Raw genomic sequence first — 14,721 nt, 5'->3', positions numbered from 1 at the left:
GCCCACACTGGACGTCTCCATGCTAGAGGCCTGTTGCTGCCGGAGAAGTGGGATCTCCACATCTGTGTCCTGGAGCTGCGGGCAGTGTTCTTGGCCCTCAAGTCGTTCCTTCCGTCCCTCAAGGGGAAAGTGGTGAGGGTCTTCACGGACAATACCACCACAATGTTCTACATCAGGAAGCAGGGGGGGCACCAGATCCCCAGTGCTCTCCAGAGAGGCACAGGACTTGTGGCACTGGGCCGTCGCCCGAGAGATGTTCCTCATCCCTTTTCACCTGGTGGGGGTCAAGAACACCATCGCCAACTACCTCAGCAGGGAGCTGCGCTCCTGTCATGAGTGGGAACTTCGACAGGGTCAAGTGGACCGCCTCTTCCTCAAATGGGGCAGACCCCAGATGGATCCGTTTGCGACAGAAATTCCAAATGCCAAAAATTCGCCAGCAAGTTCCACCAGCCGAGGAGCATGGGCGACGCATTTTCCTTACCATGGGAAGGTCTGTTCCTGTACAGTTTCCCTCCGTTGCCTCTCCTGCTGCGAGTCATCGATCAACTCAAGCAGTGCTGATGCAGGATGATCCTCGTCGCCCTGGAGTGGCCGAGGCAGATTTTGTGCCCGGATCTTCTCAGCCTGGTAGTCACCACCTGGTCAAGCTGCCAGCGGATCTGCTCGCCAGAGAAGGAGGCGCAATCCAACCTCATGACCCAGGATCGCTGAACCTACACGCTTGGCTCCTGCCGCCTTAGAGTTCGGAGGGTAGAGTTTCCGGCGGACTGCAGGGAGGTCCTTGCCCAGGCCAGAGCGTCGCCAACTCTTAAGTGCTATGGGCACAAGTGGAAGCATTTTGTGACATGGTGCCAGGTGCAGAAGATCAATCGTCTTAGAGTCACAGCCCTGCAGATTCTGCCGTACTTGTTGTCCTTAGCCAAGGCGGGGATGGTGCATGCCTCTATCAAGGTGCATCTGGCGGCTAACTCTCCGGGACGGTCTTCCCTTTGGTCCCACCCTCTCGTCAAGGAGTTCCTCAAAGGACTGTTTCGGTCATTCCCACCAGTCAAGGCACCTGCCCCAACGTGGGAACTCAACGTGGTACTGACAAGGCTCATGGGGGCCCCCTTTGAGCGTATGCATCAGGCCCCTCTGAAGTTCCTCTCATGGAAGACTGCTTTCCTCGTGGCCATCACCTCTGCCAAGAGGGTAGGTGAGATCCAGGCCCTATCCTGCAAACAGCCTTATCTGACTTTTCATAAGGGTGGTGCTGCGGACGCACCCCTCCTTCATGCCAAGGGTTATGTCGGAATTTCACCTCAACAAGCCTTTGGTGTTGCCTGTGTTTTTTCCGAAACCTTTGTCGCCGGCTGAAAGGACCTTGCACTCGCTGGATGTGGCTTGTCCTCTGAAGTTCTATGTGGCACGCACAAAGAGTTTCTAAAAGTGGTCTCAACTATTCATGAAGTTTGAAGGCCTTGTCCAAGGCTTCAATCTCCAGGTGGCTCTCCCGCTGTATCACACACTGTCGCCAGTTGGCAAACCGAACGCTGCCCGGCTGTCCGAGAGCCCATTCCACCAGAGCAATTGCTGTGATGAGGACGTTCACATCTGGCGTGCCCCGACTGAACATCTGCAGGGCTGCTACATGGAGGTCTACGCGCACCTTCACGAGAATCTACTGCGTCGACAGGGATTCCAGAGTCGGCCAAGCAGTGCTACGCAAACTGTTCACTTGAAGGTGAGCCTGTTCCGGAGGTAAGAGTAATTGCTTCTGTTGAGCCTTGCCACCTCCTGTGGTTGTGTAATATTGTACTGCTATGTATTATTTATTCATGAGCATGTGAATGCATGCCAGACCCTATGCTGGAGAAGGAACAAGTTACTTACCTGTAACTATTGTTCTCCAGCATGGGTCTGGCATGGATTCACATGCAAACCCTCCCTCCTGCCCCTCTGCGGCTCTTCTTGGTCATGCTGCCACTGTACGTGCTTGCCAAATCTGTAGATGGCTGCCAGAGAAGGAGCTTAGAGAGAGGGCAGTCATTGGCTGGGGGCAGTATGACCCAGAGCTCAGTCATTGCTTTTGAGAAATACAGTTTTGTAAGTGAAAGTGAAATAGTACTTTCTTTTACTGAGGATTCCCGCCCTGATGACGAGCATGTGAATCCATGACAGACCCATGCTGGAGAACAAAAGTTACAGGTAAGTAACTTGTTCCATATAAATTATTGTGCAAGTACTACACCTATATGACATGATAGTTTATTTATATAGCGCCTATACACAACGTGTTTCAAAGCGCTTCAAGGCAAGGGAGGGAACAAGGGAAAATACAATGACATCCTTGCAGGCTATGAACAGTAAGGATGTGAAATGAACTATCGTACTTGGCCTGGCGTCATTTCAGATAGTGCAAGAGCTAAGACACAGATCAGGAAGGGAGGGGGAGAGTGGGAAGGAAATTGAAACGGGCGACTACCATGGTCTATTATTTAAGAAACTTCCAATTGTGTTCTACGTGTATTACTGTGTTTTAGTACTTAACTTGCAAATATTTAAGTGTGCCTTATTGTATATATTAAATTACCAATATGTATATAAATTTAAGTATATTAGTGCTTTCTTGAATTAGTATATGCTCAGAATTCTTTATACCTTCCTACAGCCCTCCCACCCTCCGAAACTAAGCCTGGCTGCTCAGTCATTCTACCAAACCTTTGTGTGTTTCATGCCAAACTTAAGAGTTGGAACCCTGTACATCCAAAGTGGGCTTTTCCAAGTTCTGTCACAGACAGTAACTTGTGTAAAACTCCCTAACATTTATAATCGGGCGTTTATCCTTACTTTTCTGAGCAAACAAATTAAGTTGGTTTTGGAAGCCAGATGGACACTAATAAGGACGGCGCTGTCTGCAGTAGTAGGGACCGCTTTCTACCACCAAGCATTGGTGCATCCAGATTTCTTTGGTCAATGGCTTCTGCTTCATCAGTATAAAGCAGAAATAAGAGAGGGGCAATGACGCAACCTTGCCTCACACACTCCCAGGAATTGTAGTACAACATTCAACCTCTGCACCCCACCTTATCACTGCAAAGTTGTTTCAGTAAATAGCAAAAATAGCAACTAATAAATTAGGGGGGGGATCGGTAGATTGGCAAGACAGCGCCATTATGAAGAACGTGGGACAGTGTCAAAGGCAGTCTGGAGATATATGAAAGCCGGGTATGTAGTCTGTCTTTTTGTGTAGTGAGAAATAATCTAAACATTTGATCAACAGTTGAGATTCCTTTCCTGAGCCCAGCCTGTATGTCATTGTTTGCATTCTGTTCCCTCTTCTATTTTTCCAGTCTTTTTAAGACCACTTTGGAACAGACCTTGCGTCGGCCTATACAAAAGCAAAATGGGACTGTCGTTTGACGTCAGATCATGGTCTCCCTTCTTAAACATAGGAATTATGGTAGCCCATCTCTATCTACTTGGAACAATGTGTGTTGATTAAAATATTTGGTGAGAAAAGGTACCAAAGTGAGCAGGTGATTTTTAAATCCTGCTCTGTGGAGGAAATCTGGTCTTGTTGTTGAGATCCAATGGCTTCCCAGACCTCCCCATAAGAGAAGTTCAAGTTTGTATTATCAAACTGGCATAGATGGATCTGTGATTTCAGCAAGTTTTTTTTTCCGAGGCCGATTTGATAAAAACACATTTTTTTAATGTTTTACCCATTTTGCCACATATGAATGCAGAGGAAACCCTGCCTACCGCCACCCCCGCAGCCCTCCTCCCCACCTTAATTATGACCCTCACCATCCCCCATTTATTTTTTGGTTGAAATGCAGAAAACAAATTTGATAAAATCAGCGGCGAAAAAAAAGGCTGCGCAGTAAACTACCCAGGCATAGATCCTGTGATGAAAGCAACTTATCCAAATGTGTATCACCCTCTGATCCTCAATACTGCACTCTCACAGTGTATACCACAATGGTAACCTCTGAACAGGGACACTGCATCAGTGTCTCTACTCTCATTATTACTCTACATCCTTTCTTGCGCCGCCACCATTGTATTAAATCAAATATCGGTACCAGTAAATGGTCTTCCGGATTTCCTTTCTTCCCAACACAGAGTAACAGTAATACATTAGGTCTGAAGCATCGGACAGCTCTGAATATATTTCAAGAGCTGGGGTTGGTTTAGTAACAGTGGTTCACCAGAATTGAAATGGTCATAGATTCACATGTTTAGGATATTCCTCGTATTCATTCTGGGAATCCTCAGTAACATTAAGCAGTTTCATAGAAAACCAAATAAACTTTATTCGCTTTAGGATTCTCTTAGTCTAATTTGGGGTCAGTCACCCTTTAGCCGATAGGCAGTGCCTGCCTTAGCTCCACTCCAGGAGACCATCTTCAGATTTTTTACCACATGTTCAGTGTTGGGAATCATCTCCAAAGTTCTCAATTTATTCGAAATTTTCTTCAAGAAATGTTCAACCTACAGCTTCGACTTTTACTTTTGGTAAATGCATGAGCTGAGTATGAGAAACCATAAGGTGTCCCACCCACTAGTCCCCGTGGATCTTTCTCTCCGGTGTCAAGGGCACGTCCTTCGCCTTTGGGTCCAGAACCTGGGGGTGGACCAGTGTGGGAGGATCACCTGAGTGAGGGGTCTTGTGGGAGTGGGATGCCGAATGGTGAGACGCGGTCCCTGGTAACACCTTTACCCCATCCTACCAGGTAGCATACGTGGGAACTTTACTCCTCACCCACACGAATAGCCCGCTCTGTGAGAAAACAGACTCCGACCTGAACAGTATGCCTGACATGTCCCCCTACTATGGTCAGACGAAGTCCAGCAATTCCTGACAATCACACACACCTGACTTCCATTAAACTTCCCCACACGGTTAAAAGGACGGAGCACGAGAGCACACTGAGCGAGGAACAGCAGTTTTGTGTCGACAGCTGAACTAGGGGAGAAAGACAGCAAACCAAGAAGGGTTCGCACGGAGGGAAAATACCCTTGATCTTTTCGGCAAGAAACCGTTATTTTCAAGAAACTTTCGAGGCAGAAAGCATACGACCAGGAAACCCGGCTGAAGAATCCTACACTGTGTGTTTGAGATACCGGAGGCCCTCCTGCGTAACTAAAGCGGGGAGCAGAAGCAGCCGCTGTGACATCATCCTTGGCTTAAAGAACAAAGCAGAGCCAGAAGGATCAACACAGCCGGTGAGTTGGAGAGACCAATGCAAGACGTCTGTGTTAAAGTCAAGGTTGCAATCGACAACATTATATAACGAGCACTGGAAACGAACATTGTTAAACGCGTGTGATGAAAGATGCGAGTAAAGCTAAACGATTGATGAATGTTTGAACTTGAGAAAGAAAGATACAATGCCGTTGACGGAGTGGTCCAGGGCCGTGAATGTCGAAGTCTCTGTAAGATATCCTGCCAAGAAGTGGTAGTAAACGAAAGTAGAAGATTGATCAGAATATTGCACAAAGTGAATCGAAGTGGTCTTGCGACGGTTTAAACAAAACCCATCGCACATTTGAAAGTCTTCGATTTTGAGATCAAGAAGAAACCATAGAAAGTGAGTGGATGGTCTGAGCCCAAACGAGGGAGACCTAATGTGAATATTGTGGAAAAGCGATCCAACCCCGAACGAGGGAGATTCATGATCTGAGCCCGAACGAGGGAGTTCCATGATCCGAACGAGGGAGATCCATGGTCCGAGCCAGAACAAGGGACACCTAGTGTAAATATTGTGGTAAAAAAAAGGGTCTAAGCCTGAAGGGGGGAAACCCATGAGGAAAACTGAAAGTGAGAACTTATGTGAAGATCCTGTAAAGAGTGGCACTTTGATATTTGTTTGTTAGGGCAGGCCCTCACGGTAAGAGACAGTTATTGGAAAAGAGACTTTGACAGAAGGCTGTGATACCTTTACTTTGAACTGTATCCTCGTGGCAGAGAGGTCAGAGTGTGTGGGAAGCTTGTGTGCCGCCTTTTCTCGTGCTGAAAACGTAGGGAAGGGAACCCAACTGCTCAACCAGCCTGACATTGTTTCTTGAACACATTTCTTTTTGCATAGACAATTGTCCCGCACCTTTTTGTATTTAGAAGTAAGGATTGGCAATAGGTTTATTAGTATGGGCCCTTTTGTGATCACGAACTGTGAACACGTGTTTCTTTTTTCACTGTTTGATGCCATGCCTTCCTTACACGAGTGAGATAGAAAATGTCTCACTTACCTTCAAGGTCAGTGAGAATAAAATCCCAGTGAGTTCAGCACTAAAGTGCTGGAAGGCTTTGTGTGGAAAGGGTACGATGTACACAAAATAAATATCCTTAACAGCGATGTTAAAGCAGACCATCAGTAGGTGGATTGTACTATGCATTTATTTATTGATTGAGCATTTGTTAGGCGCCTATACTACAGAATTGTGTTTCGAGGCGTCATAAGGCTAAATGGGGTGTGAACAGGAAAGTAAATAACAGTGGCTTGAACAGTAAGTATACAATTGTGGTTCTACTAGGCCATGTGGCATTCGAACATGCAATTGCAGTGAAGAGCGAGAGGTAGATAGGGAGGGGGGTATCCCAGTGTGAAGAGAGATAGACCACAGTCTTCTATATCGTGGAACACAAGATCATCGCACCTCTTCGGTAAGTGGGAACTAAAGCCGTCTGAGGCAGACTTGGTGTGCAGGAAACTTGCTTACAGGAGTGTCGTATATTGGATGGTTTTACAAAGCTTCTGAATCCTGCATTAAAGGGTCTGCTAGGCCAACCCCAAGCCGGTCTGTTAACCCTGATCAGGAACGACTTAAGCTGGTAAGTAAAATCGCATATTATCAGAGGTCACTTTATCCAGCAAACGATCCTGAGCCCTAAACGGACCAACCAGCACTCAGAGAGAAGATCGTAGGACATTAATGATCATCAACGTGTACTGGAATCCTCTAAAGATCTGTACAAAAGAATTGTTGAAGGTTGTGTCAATGGCAGTGGACGACGCGTACAGACAAAATAAGCCCTCAATTCTTCTGTGTGGCGATTTGAAATCTTTCTGCTTTGAGAACAAAGACAAACACGCTCAAGAAGTAACAGATTCTTCTAAGGCACAAACTAAGAGGCGACGCTTGGATGTCCTTTATGAAGAGTAGGAATCTACACATGGTTAACGGCCACTTTGAACCATTGGGTCTCTGACAGAATACATGGAAAAGAGGACCTCAAGTCTCAGTCATTGACTCTATATTCGTTTCAGGAGATCTGATTGACTCGGTGCTGGTGCTGGAAGTGCTGCACACCTTCTCCAGCGATCAGAACATCTTAAAAATGTCTTGGCACCGCAGGGCAGCTAATGAGAATCAAGCTAGTGAGCAAGGTATCAAAACCAATTAATAACGGCTGCAGGCTGAGAATATGGAAAAGAGGTGTTGCAGGTAATTACGATTCTTCAGGTGAAAATCAAAGAAGCCTCAGACAGGGCCGAGATGGAAACAGTCAACTACGTGCAAGCCCTAGCTCCGTTTCTGGTATAAAAAAAAAAATGGGACGAAGATGATCAACCCCAGTGGTCAAGCTCACACTTATAATCAAATGATAGTCCATAAAAAAAGGGAAATGCAGACTGCCATTTGACAAGCTAAGAGAGCCACTGCTCAAGATTGGAAACTCTCAATGAGAAGGATAGAAACACCTATAACAACTGGCTGAAAGGTTATTAAAAGTGCCATGTTGCAATTAGATGCGGAACAAATGATGCAATCTGTTTTCTCCAAAATTTCAGCTGCTATGTGGGGTCTACTGACTAGGGCCATATCAGACCCACATCTGTCTCAGATAAACGGAGTATCAGAGGCTGGCTGGATCAAGTTCTTTCAAACCCTCTGCTCCAGCCCATTGTCCGCTTTAAAATCAATCACAGTGCCCCAAACTATTGGCACTTGGGACTTCAGTCGAGAAGACCTGATCTACCTCATCAAACACGCAAGCCCATCCCGAGCGTCCGGGCCTGATGGCCTCTCGAAAGCTATTCTGAAACAAAATCCGGTGCTTGAGCTGATACTGAAGATTGTGATGTCTACTCAAACAATTCTGTTCTCTTGGACAGCGGCTAATGTTATTCCAATCTTTAAAAGTGGCAACAGACGTGACCCTAGCAGCTACCGCCCTATTGTGCGGGTGGACTCCCTTGGCAACATTTACGCTACTCTCCAAAAGAGATGAACGCATTGGATGAGTGAATTCGACCAACACAATTTCTTCCAGGCTGGATTCGTCAGTGTATTATTGGGTACTACAGCCCCGTTCTGTATCATATCAATCTTAAAGGATAAAAGTTTGACTTCCAGAAAGCATTTGATAGTATTGACGGGGAACATTTGTGGCTCAAATTAACTAATTGGGGCTGCCCTGAAGACCTGGTTGCCCAAATAAGAGATCTACACTCTAACACCTCTGTCGAAGTCAGTCTTAATGCCGAAGGATGGCTAAGCAAAGCTATTTCAACAAGGGGTAAAGCAAGGTTGCACATTGGCTCCATCTATCTTCAACCGCTACATCTCTGACCTGAATTAATCACTGGACAAGGTCAGATGCTTCCCAGATTCCCTGAATACTATATGTGGGTGGCCTTGTTATTCTGGATCAAACTGCTGTTGGATTACAGAGACAACTGAAAGCCTTGAAGGACTACGCTTCTGAAAATAACATACTAATCAAAATAGCAAAGACAAAGACTCTTCATCTGAGGAACGGAACTCCAGCAATGAGGAAAGTTGGCTGCTGGTTCATCGGCGTGGAGGAATTAGTCGGTGAAATACTTTAAATATCTAGGGGGGGGTGTATTTCAGCTAGTTCGGTGGAAACAGCCACTTGGATCTCCCTAAGAGGGAAGGTAACCGCTCTAGCAAATCAGGCTCTGATAATAAAGCACACATTTTGTCAGTTTTCCATCACACCCATCCTAGAAATGTACAAGCTCAAGGGAGTCCCAGTGCTAACATACGGAGCAGAGGCCTTGCTGCGGTTCCTGACAAAGCACTGGGATGCCCTTGGAAAAGGACATTGGGTCTTTCTAAATCCACTCCTATTCAGCTCATAACGGCGAGAGCTGGGCCTATGCTCTCTACAAGCAATTGTCGAATGAAAAAACCTATGCTTTTTCGGCAAATGTTCCAACCCAGAAGCCCCACCAATGCTGGCAATCAATAGATCTGCCCTCCTAAAAAACAATTGAAATATGAAGCACATGGGGAGCAAAGCACTGAACAAGACTAGACTATCTTGAAGCTTCTTTAGAAGATCTTTGGTGTACACCGCTGACAGTGAAGAAGCGGTTTGGACAGTGGATTGGATTACCACTGGTGATTAACTACTTACAAATCTTATAATGACTCAGCTACAGTGCCTCGAAGCAGATTACCTAAGAACATTTCCAGATCTGCAATTCAGATCAGACTTCATGAGACTCCGGTTGAATCGTGGCAAAACTAACGAAGTGATGTCGACCTGAACTTCTCAGAGGCTGAACTCTTCGGGCTGCAGATTCTGTAGAGCTGTCTGACGGATCAAAAATCTGCAGCATCTATTTTCAGAATGCACGTCGTTCAGATCGCTCAGAAGGAAACACTTCGGTACATTTCTGACAGACTTTGTTAACATGACCCCAGATGAATGGTGGCCACGGCTAAGAAGTTGGGCCTTTCGTTGGCCACCGTAAAATTTATAAGAGAAACCTTAAACTCAATAGTTGATGACTGTTAATCTTATTGATGGTGGACTTGGGAGCATCTTGTAACCTCGGAAATGAAGCTTCTGGTCGTAGGGCCTTTGGGCCATATGTACTGCTGGTATGGATGATTCTGACTTAGAATTTTTTTTAAAGTAAAACTGTTAAGCAAATCATAATTAAACAAAAATAGGGTGGGGGGTGTGCAGGGAGTGAGAGGGAGCAGGGTAAGGGCAAGTGCTAATAGGAGCCCGGAAAGGGAAGTGCAAGGGGGAGCCAAGGAAGAGGTCACTGGTTAAGTTCTAGGGCGGATGAGTCCCAGCGGGGGATGCACAGCAGCCATGCAAGGGGCCCGAAGGGATGTGCTGGGGGGAAAGGGGTGCTGTGATCGACTGGGTGGAGGACCTGTTAACTTGTGAGATTCATGAGGGACCAGGCCACCAGTCTCCGCAGCAGACAGATGATTAGCAGGGAAGAGAAAGAGGTAGAGAAAAGCAGAGTGTTGAGAATTTTCCGGAACTTGAGAAGGTCATGCTCAAGTCTGAGAGGGGCAGGGAGGCTGTTCCAAAGAGAGGCACCAGCCGAGGAGAGAGACCTGCCCCCCGCTTAGAGAAGCGTTTGACAAGCAAGGAGTTGGAGTTAGAAGAGCGGAGGGTTCAAGCTTGGATGTATTTAGGGAGGGACAGTTGGAGATGGCGTGGTCCCAGGCATAACACCTGGTATGAACTGACGCACAAGGCAGTCCTAAGGGGCGTTTGCGACCATCCAACCAGAGGACAGGCAGTTTCTGCCCTTTGGGGGAGTGGGTGTCACCTTGCTTGAGATTGCATAGTTGCTACATGGCACACTTCTACAAAACAGTCATCTTGATTCCCCTGGCTGGAGTGGATACTAGAGTCTGAGGTCTGTGTTGCAAAACTTTGTTATGGGGTACTTGTTTCCCTTTATCTCACCTTAGGTCCTTAATGTGACAAGGCTTTGGAAGTCTTTTGAAGGGGAGAAATTTGTGAGTGTACTATCGGAAGTGTAAATTACTTGCCATCAGATTCCTCATCACTTAACCCTCTAATGTATGTGCTCTCAAGTAAGTTGGAATATTTGCGATTCTGTAGTTGGGATAATACCAAGTTGTGTGGGCTTTACCTAGAATTATATTGCTAATGACTTTTGACCCAATGGACCGACACTGGTTGAAATGATCTGTATAAAATATTTGGCACTGGCCCCTCCAAACTGATATAGGGTAAATTAATCAAAGTTTTGGGCCTCCACCCATTAATATTTCCATAGAGAAGAGGGTGCGTCCATTAAACACGCACCACAGAAACAGCTGGCTGGATCTGTGCAAAATAAGAAGCAGGTTGGGTACTGTGATGCTGGAAATACCTTATGGAGCGACAGAGCCTCCTAGTCCTTGTCCTACCACTTCTCTGTGTGTTTTCTCTGTTTTCTGCCACTGTGGTCCAGCCTGGACCCCTGGCAGTGCAGCGTTTCATGTTTTATTTTTGGTGAAAAACACCCATGGGGAGACCCTTATGGCACCCATGTGTAGGGGTACACCCTTGTACCCCGTAGTTGTGTTTTTGGGCACCTGTGTGTGGCCCCCAGAGCAGGGTTGCGGTTGTTGGCAACTACATGCTGACTTGGCAGTGGTTCTGAGTGTCCTCCATTTTTGGGACACCCAAGCCCTGCCATAGGAATCAATGGATTCCTGAAGAAAGGCAAGATGACCACTGTAGCTTCTTGGTTTCTATCCCCTTTTCCCTTGTTTCCCAAAGTCCTGGGATGCCATCTCTGTTCCCTTTCTCCTGACTGGCTGTTGGATAGAAATAACATATATGGCTCTGGGGCTGCCTCCTGTCAGACTGACTGGAGCCTTCCGAGGGGCTGTGTTGTGCGTACACCCTAGGGTTGGGACCTGTATGACTGGACTGGAGTCTGAAGCTAACTCACATTCTGTGTTGTGGGTGTCTGGGTGTGGTGTGCGTGTGTGACACAATGCCTGAGACAGCCCTGACTGAAACTGGAGTGAATGCAGTGTAGTGTGCTGGAAAGCTGGATAGACAGCCCAATCCACATTCTTTGTTCTGGGTGTCTGGATGGAGTGAATGGCATGAATGCCTGAGCCTGATTGCCTACCCACATGAATGCACTTGTGAATGATTGGCTGCTGAGCCTGGCTCAGCCTGTGTGAATGGGAAACCAATGTTTCGTGCTATTTATCAACATCATCACCTGAAGCGTCGAAGAGCAGCATAGGAATCGGCTGCAAAGCTTCATGGTTCCACCTAGTGGCTATTTTAAAGCTCTCCAAAACAGATGGCATCTGAGGTAAATTTCTCAGAGGAGGAATCTGTGGAAGGAACCATCTTATCAGAAAGAACATTACCAAAGGTAAGCAACTGTTCTTTTTCTTATATTTTTTTTTTGATTGAGACAAAGTCCTCGGAGTGCACTTTAGCAGGTAAAGTGCTTCAAGCCAAAGAGAATTCATGTGGCATTCAAGTTAAACCTGGATATGATCCCCCCCCTCCCCCACTTACCCTTTGCTCATAGTGGGTAAGGTTACAGGCAAGTCTATCAATTGCTACCATTGGAAGATAGTCTCCCATTTTGCACAGTCTCCCATTTTGCACATTACTTGGACGTTTTGTCAATTGATATGATGCTCTTGAACGTTCAACCATGGGTAAGGCAGCATTGGTGGCGTTTTCCTTTATATGTGCCTATTAAGAATATTTGTAGGACTGCCTCAGCAATGTTCAATTTGACACAAACTTCTTTCATAAGCATGTGTGTGTCTGATGCTTAACCGTCCAATTGTCTTCTTTCATGCATATTCCGTCACATTAGAGATTTGTATATAAATGTAAGACAATAATAGTGTTGGTCACTCCTAGTCTAATATTGTGTAACTAACAACCACAGTCCAAGCCATCTGTATCTGTCCAACCGAGTAGCTCATGAAGGAAGGCGAGGTGACTGCAGCACTGCTCTTGGGATCAAGTGGTGATATTTCCATGCATGAAAATGTCCATATTCGATGCAGAATAAGTAGTTGGGAGGCTAGAAATGAGCCTAGGTCTGATTGTAGGTCTCACCACTGTCTTTTCGCATGAAGTATACTTTGTTTTGTGGCCATAGTATTTGAATTGTAATTCTTTGGAATATTAGGAATTCAAGACAACTAACATTAAATGTTAATCAGTTTCCAGTTACCATTAAGTGATCTCATTACTACAGACTAGCAACATTTTCTAACCTATAATTATCCATTATATCTGTGCCTAATTAGGTGAATTCTGTTTTTTTCCACCTTCTCTTAGGTTTACTTTTGGACATCAAGTCCTTCACTACCTGCCAGTGAAGAGGGATTCCAGCCAATGCCATCAATCACAATACGCCCACCTGATGACCAGCACCTTCCTACAGCAAATACCTGCATTTCCCGTCTTTATGTGCCACTCTATTCCTCTAAACAAATTCTCAAACAGAAATTGTTACTTGCTGTTAAAACCAAGAACTTTGGTTTTGTGTAGCATATAAAACGTGTTTATTGCTGTGTAATATTACTTGCTAAAGTTTTGTAGAATTTTCCATTTGTCTATAAAAGTTTGAGTGAATGCGGCCATGCTTCTGGTGGTACTTTCATGATTAATTGCAGACATTCCTGTAAAATGTTTGCACCCAAAGGCCCAAGAAGTACTAAAATGTTGAACTGTAATGGTTGGGCTAGTCATTAACTTTGTGGCCAAGGCCCAGCCAAAGATGACAGCAGAAGAATATAATTTACACTGTGATGTATCTTTTTGCTGAGGGGTGGGGGGGGATGTAAAATCGGTTCTGAAAATTCACTGCTGCCTTTGTGGATAGAGGTTCATCAAAGGTTCTTGTATAGAGGGAATAAGGAATTTAAAAATAAAAAGTATGTTCAGTCTTTTGCTTTTTGTTTTTTTAATGGTATTTAATTTTTATTTGTCTGCAATTGTATATATGATATACATACGAAACTTGTAAAAGTAAAATTCACTTGAAATGTAGACCTTTCTTTTGAGATCATTTGCCATTTACGTATGCAGCCACTTTTGCTGGGCTGCATAGATTCTTGCACTGTTGGGTTATCACATAACCACCAAGAGCACTGATCAGTGGCTATTTCCTGAAGTATTAGATGGATGGAACTTCTTACTGGACAGAGCTCTAGGAATTTTGCATGTGATAAATCCTCACTGTTTTATTTAAATATATAGAAATATATAATATAACTTGTGCACAGCATTTAGTTCACAATCAAAAATGTGCTATCTTTACAGTACATGTTTGTAAAGTGCTACGAAATTGGTATACAGATGAAAAGCACTGTACAATACTGAACTATTACCTTTTGAGTTTTTAAGTAATCAGACAGGGGATAGCTCCACTATACCAGACACTTGTTCATTTGACATTTCAGCTGTTATCCTTTGCCTGAGCACTTTCTGGTAATTGTAAAATGTTCTTTTTTTAGATCATGATTACTGGAGTTTAATTTCAGGAACATTTTTTTGAGCAGCTCAATGACTTTTGTACTAAGCCTTTCCCAAGTATGCAACTGTATTCTTTGTGATTACTTTTTTAATAAAGTGACTGGAGAATACCAAAATCAGATTAAAAAACTTTAGTTTTTTATTTGTGTTGTCATGTTTTATTTTCCTAATTCTTCAGATGCACTGAAATCAACAGATATAAGACGAATGTAAGCAAAATAAATCTCATACAGCAGAAAAGAAAAATAAGCCACACAGTTAATGTTTTGAGCCTGGATCTCTTCTGTTGAAATTTCTGTCAAGTCATAGCATGACTAGTAAACTCCCTCTCCTGGCTTAAAATAGTGAGGCCAGGGAAACCTCTGTGCATCCCTGGTTCTGGCCCTGTGCATCCCCTGACCACCTTCATTTTCCAGTAACTCACTTTGACAACTGTGTGGGCCTACACCTGTGGCGCAAGCCTGTTCTAA

The 14,721-nt window shown here is 44.9% G+C and overlaps 1 protein-coding gene across 9 annotated transcripts in view; it reads left to right on the top strand.

The window, feature by feature from the left end:
- The window catches only part of UBR5 (ubiquitin protein ligase E3 component n-recognin 5), a 2,447,509-nt gene extending 2,433,116 nt beyond the window's left edge, over nucleotides 1-14,393 (top strand). For all 9 annotated transcript variants that reach the window (XM_069621460.1, XM_069621458.1, XM_069621459.1 and 6 more), the window contains one exon: nucleotides 13,052-14,393. In XM_069621460.1, the coding sequence (XP_069477561.1) occupies nucleotides 13,052-13,264 (213 nt within the window). In that variant the 3' untranslated portion in view covers nucleotides 13,265-14,393. The remainder of the gene's footprint in view (nucleotides 1-13,051) is intronic.
- The last annotated feature ends 328 nt before the right edge of the window (nucleotides 14,394-14,721 follow it).

This window comes from Ambystoma mexicanum, chromosome 5q (assembly GCF_040938575.1).
Source record: "Ambystoma mexicanum isolate Mex_15411 chromosome 5q, UKY_AmexF1_1, whole genome shotgun sequence".
NCBI lineage: Eukaryota > Metazoa > Chordata > Amphibia > Caudata > Ambystomatidae > Ambystoma > Ambystoma mexicanum.
The sequence above is the reverse complement of the archived record's forward strand: the minus strand, read 5'-3'. Positions and strand labels throughout refer to the sequence as shown.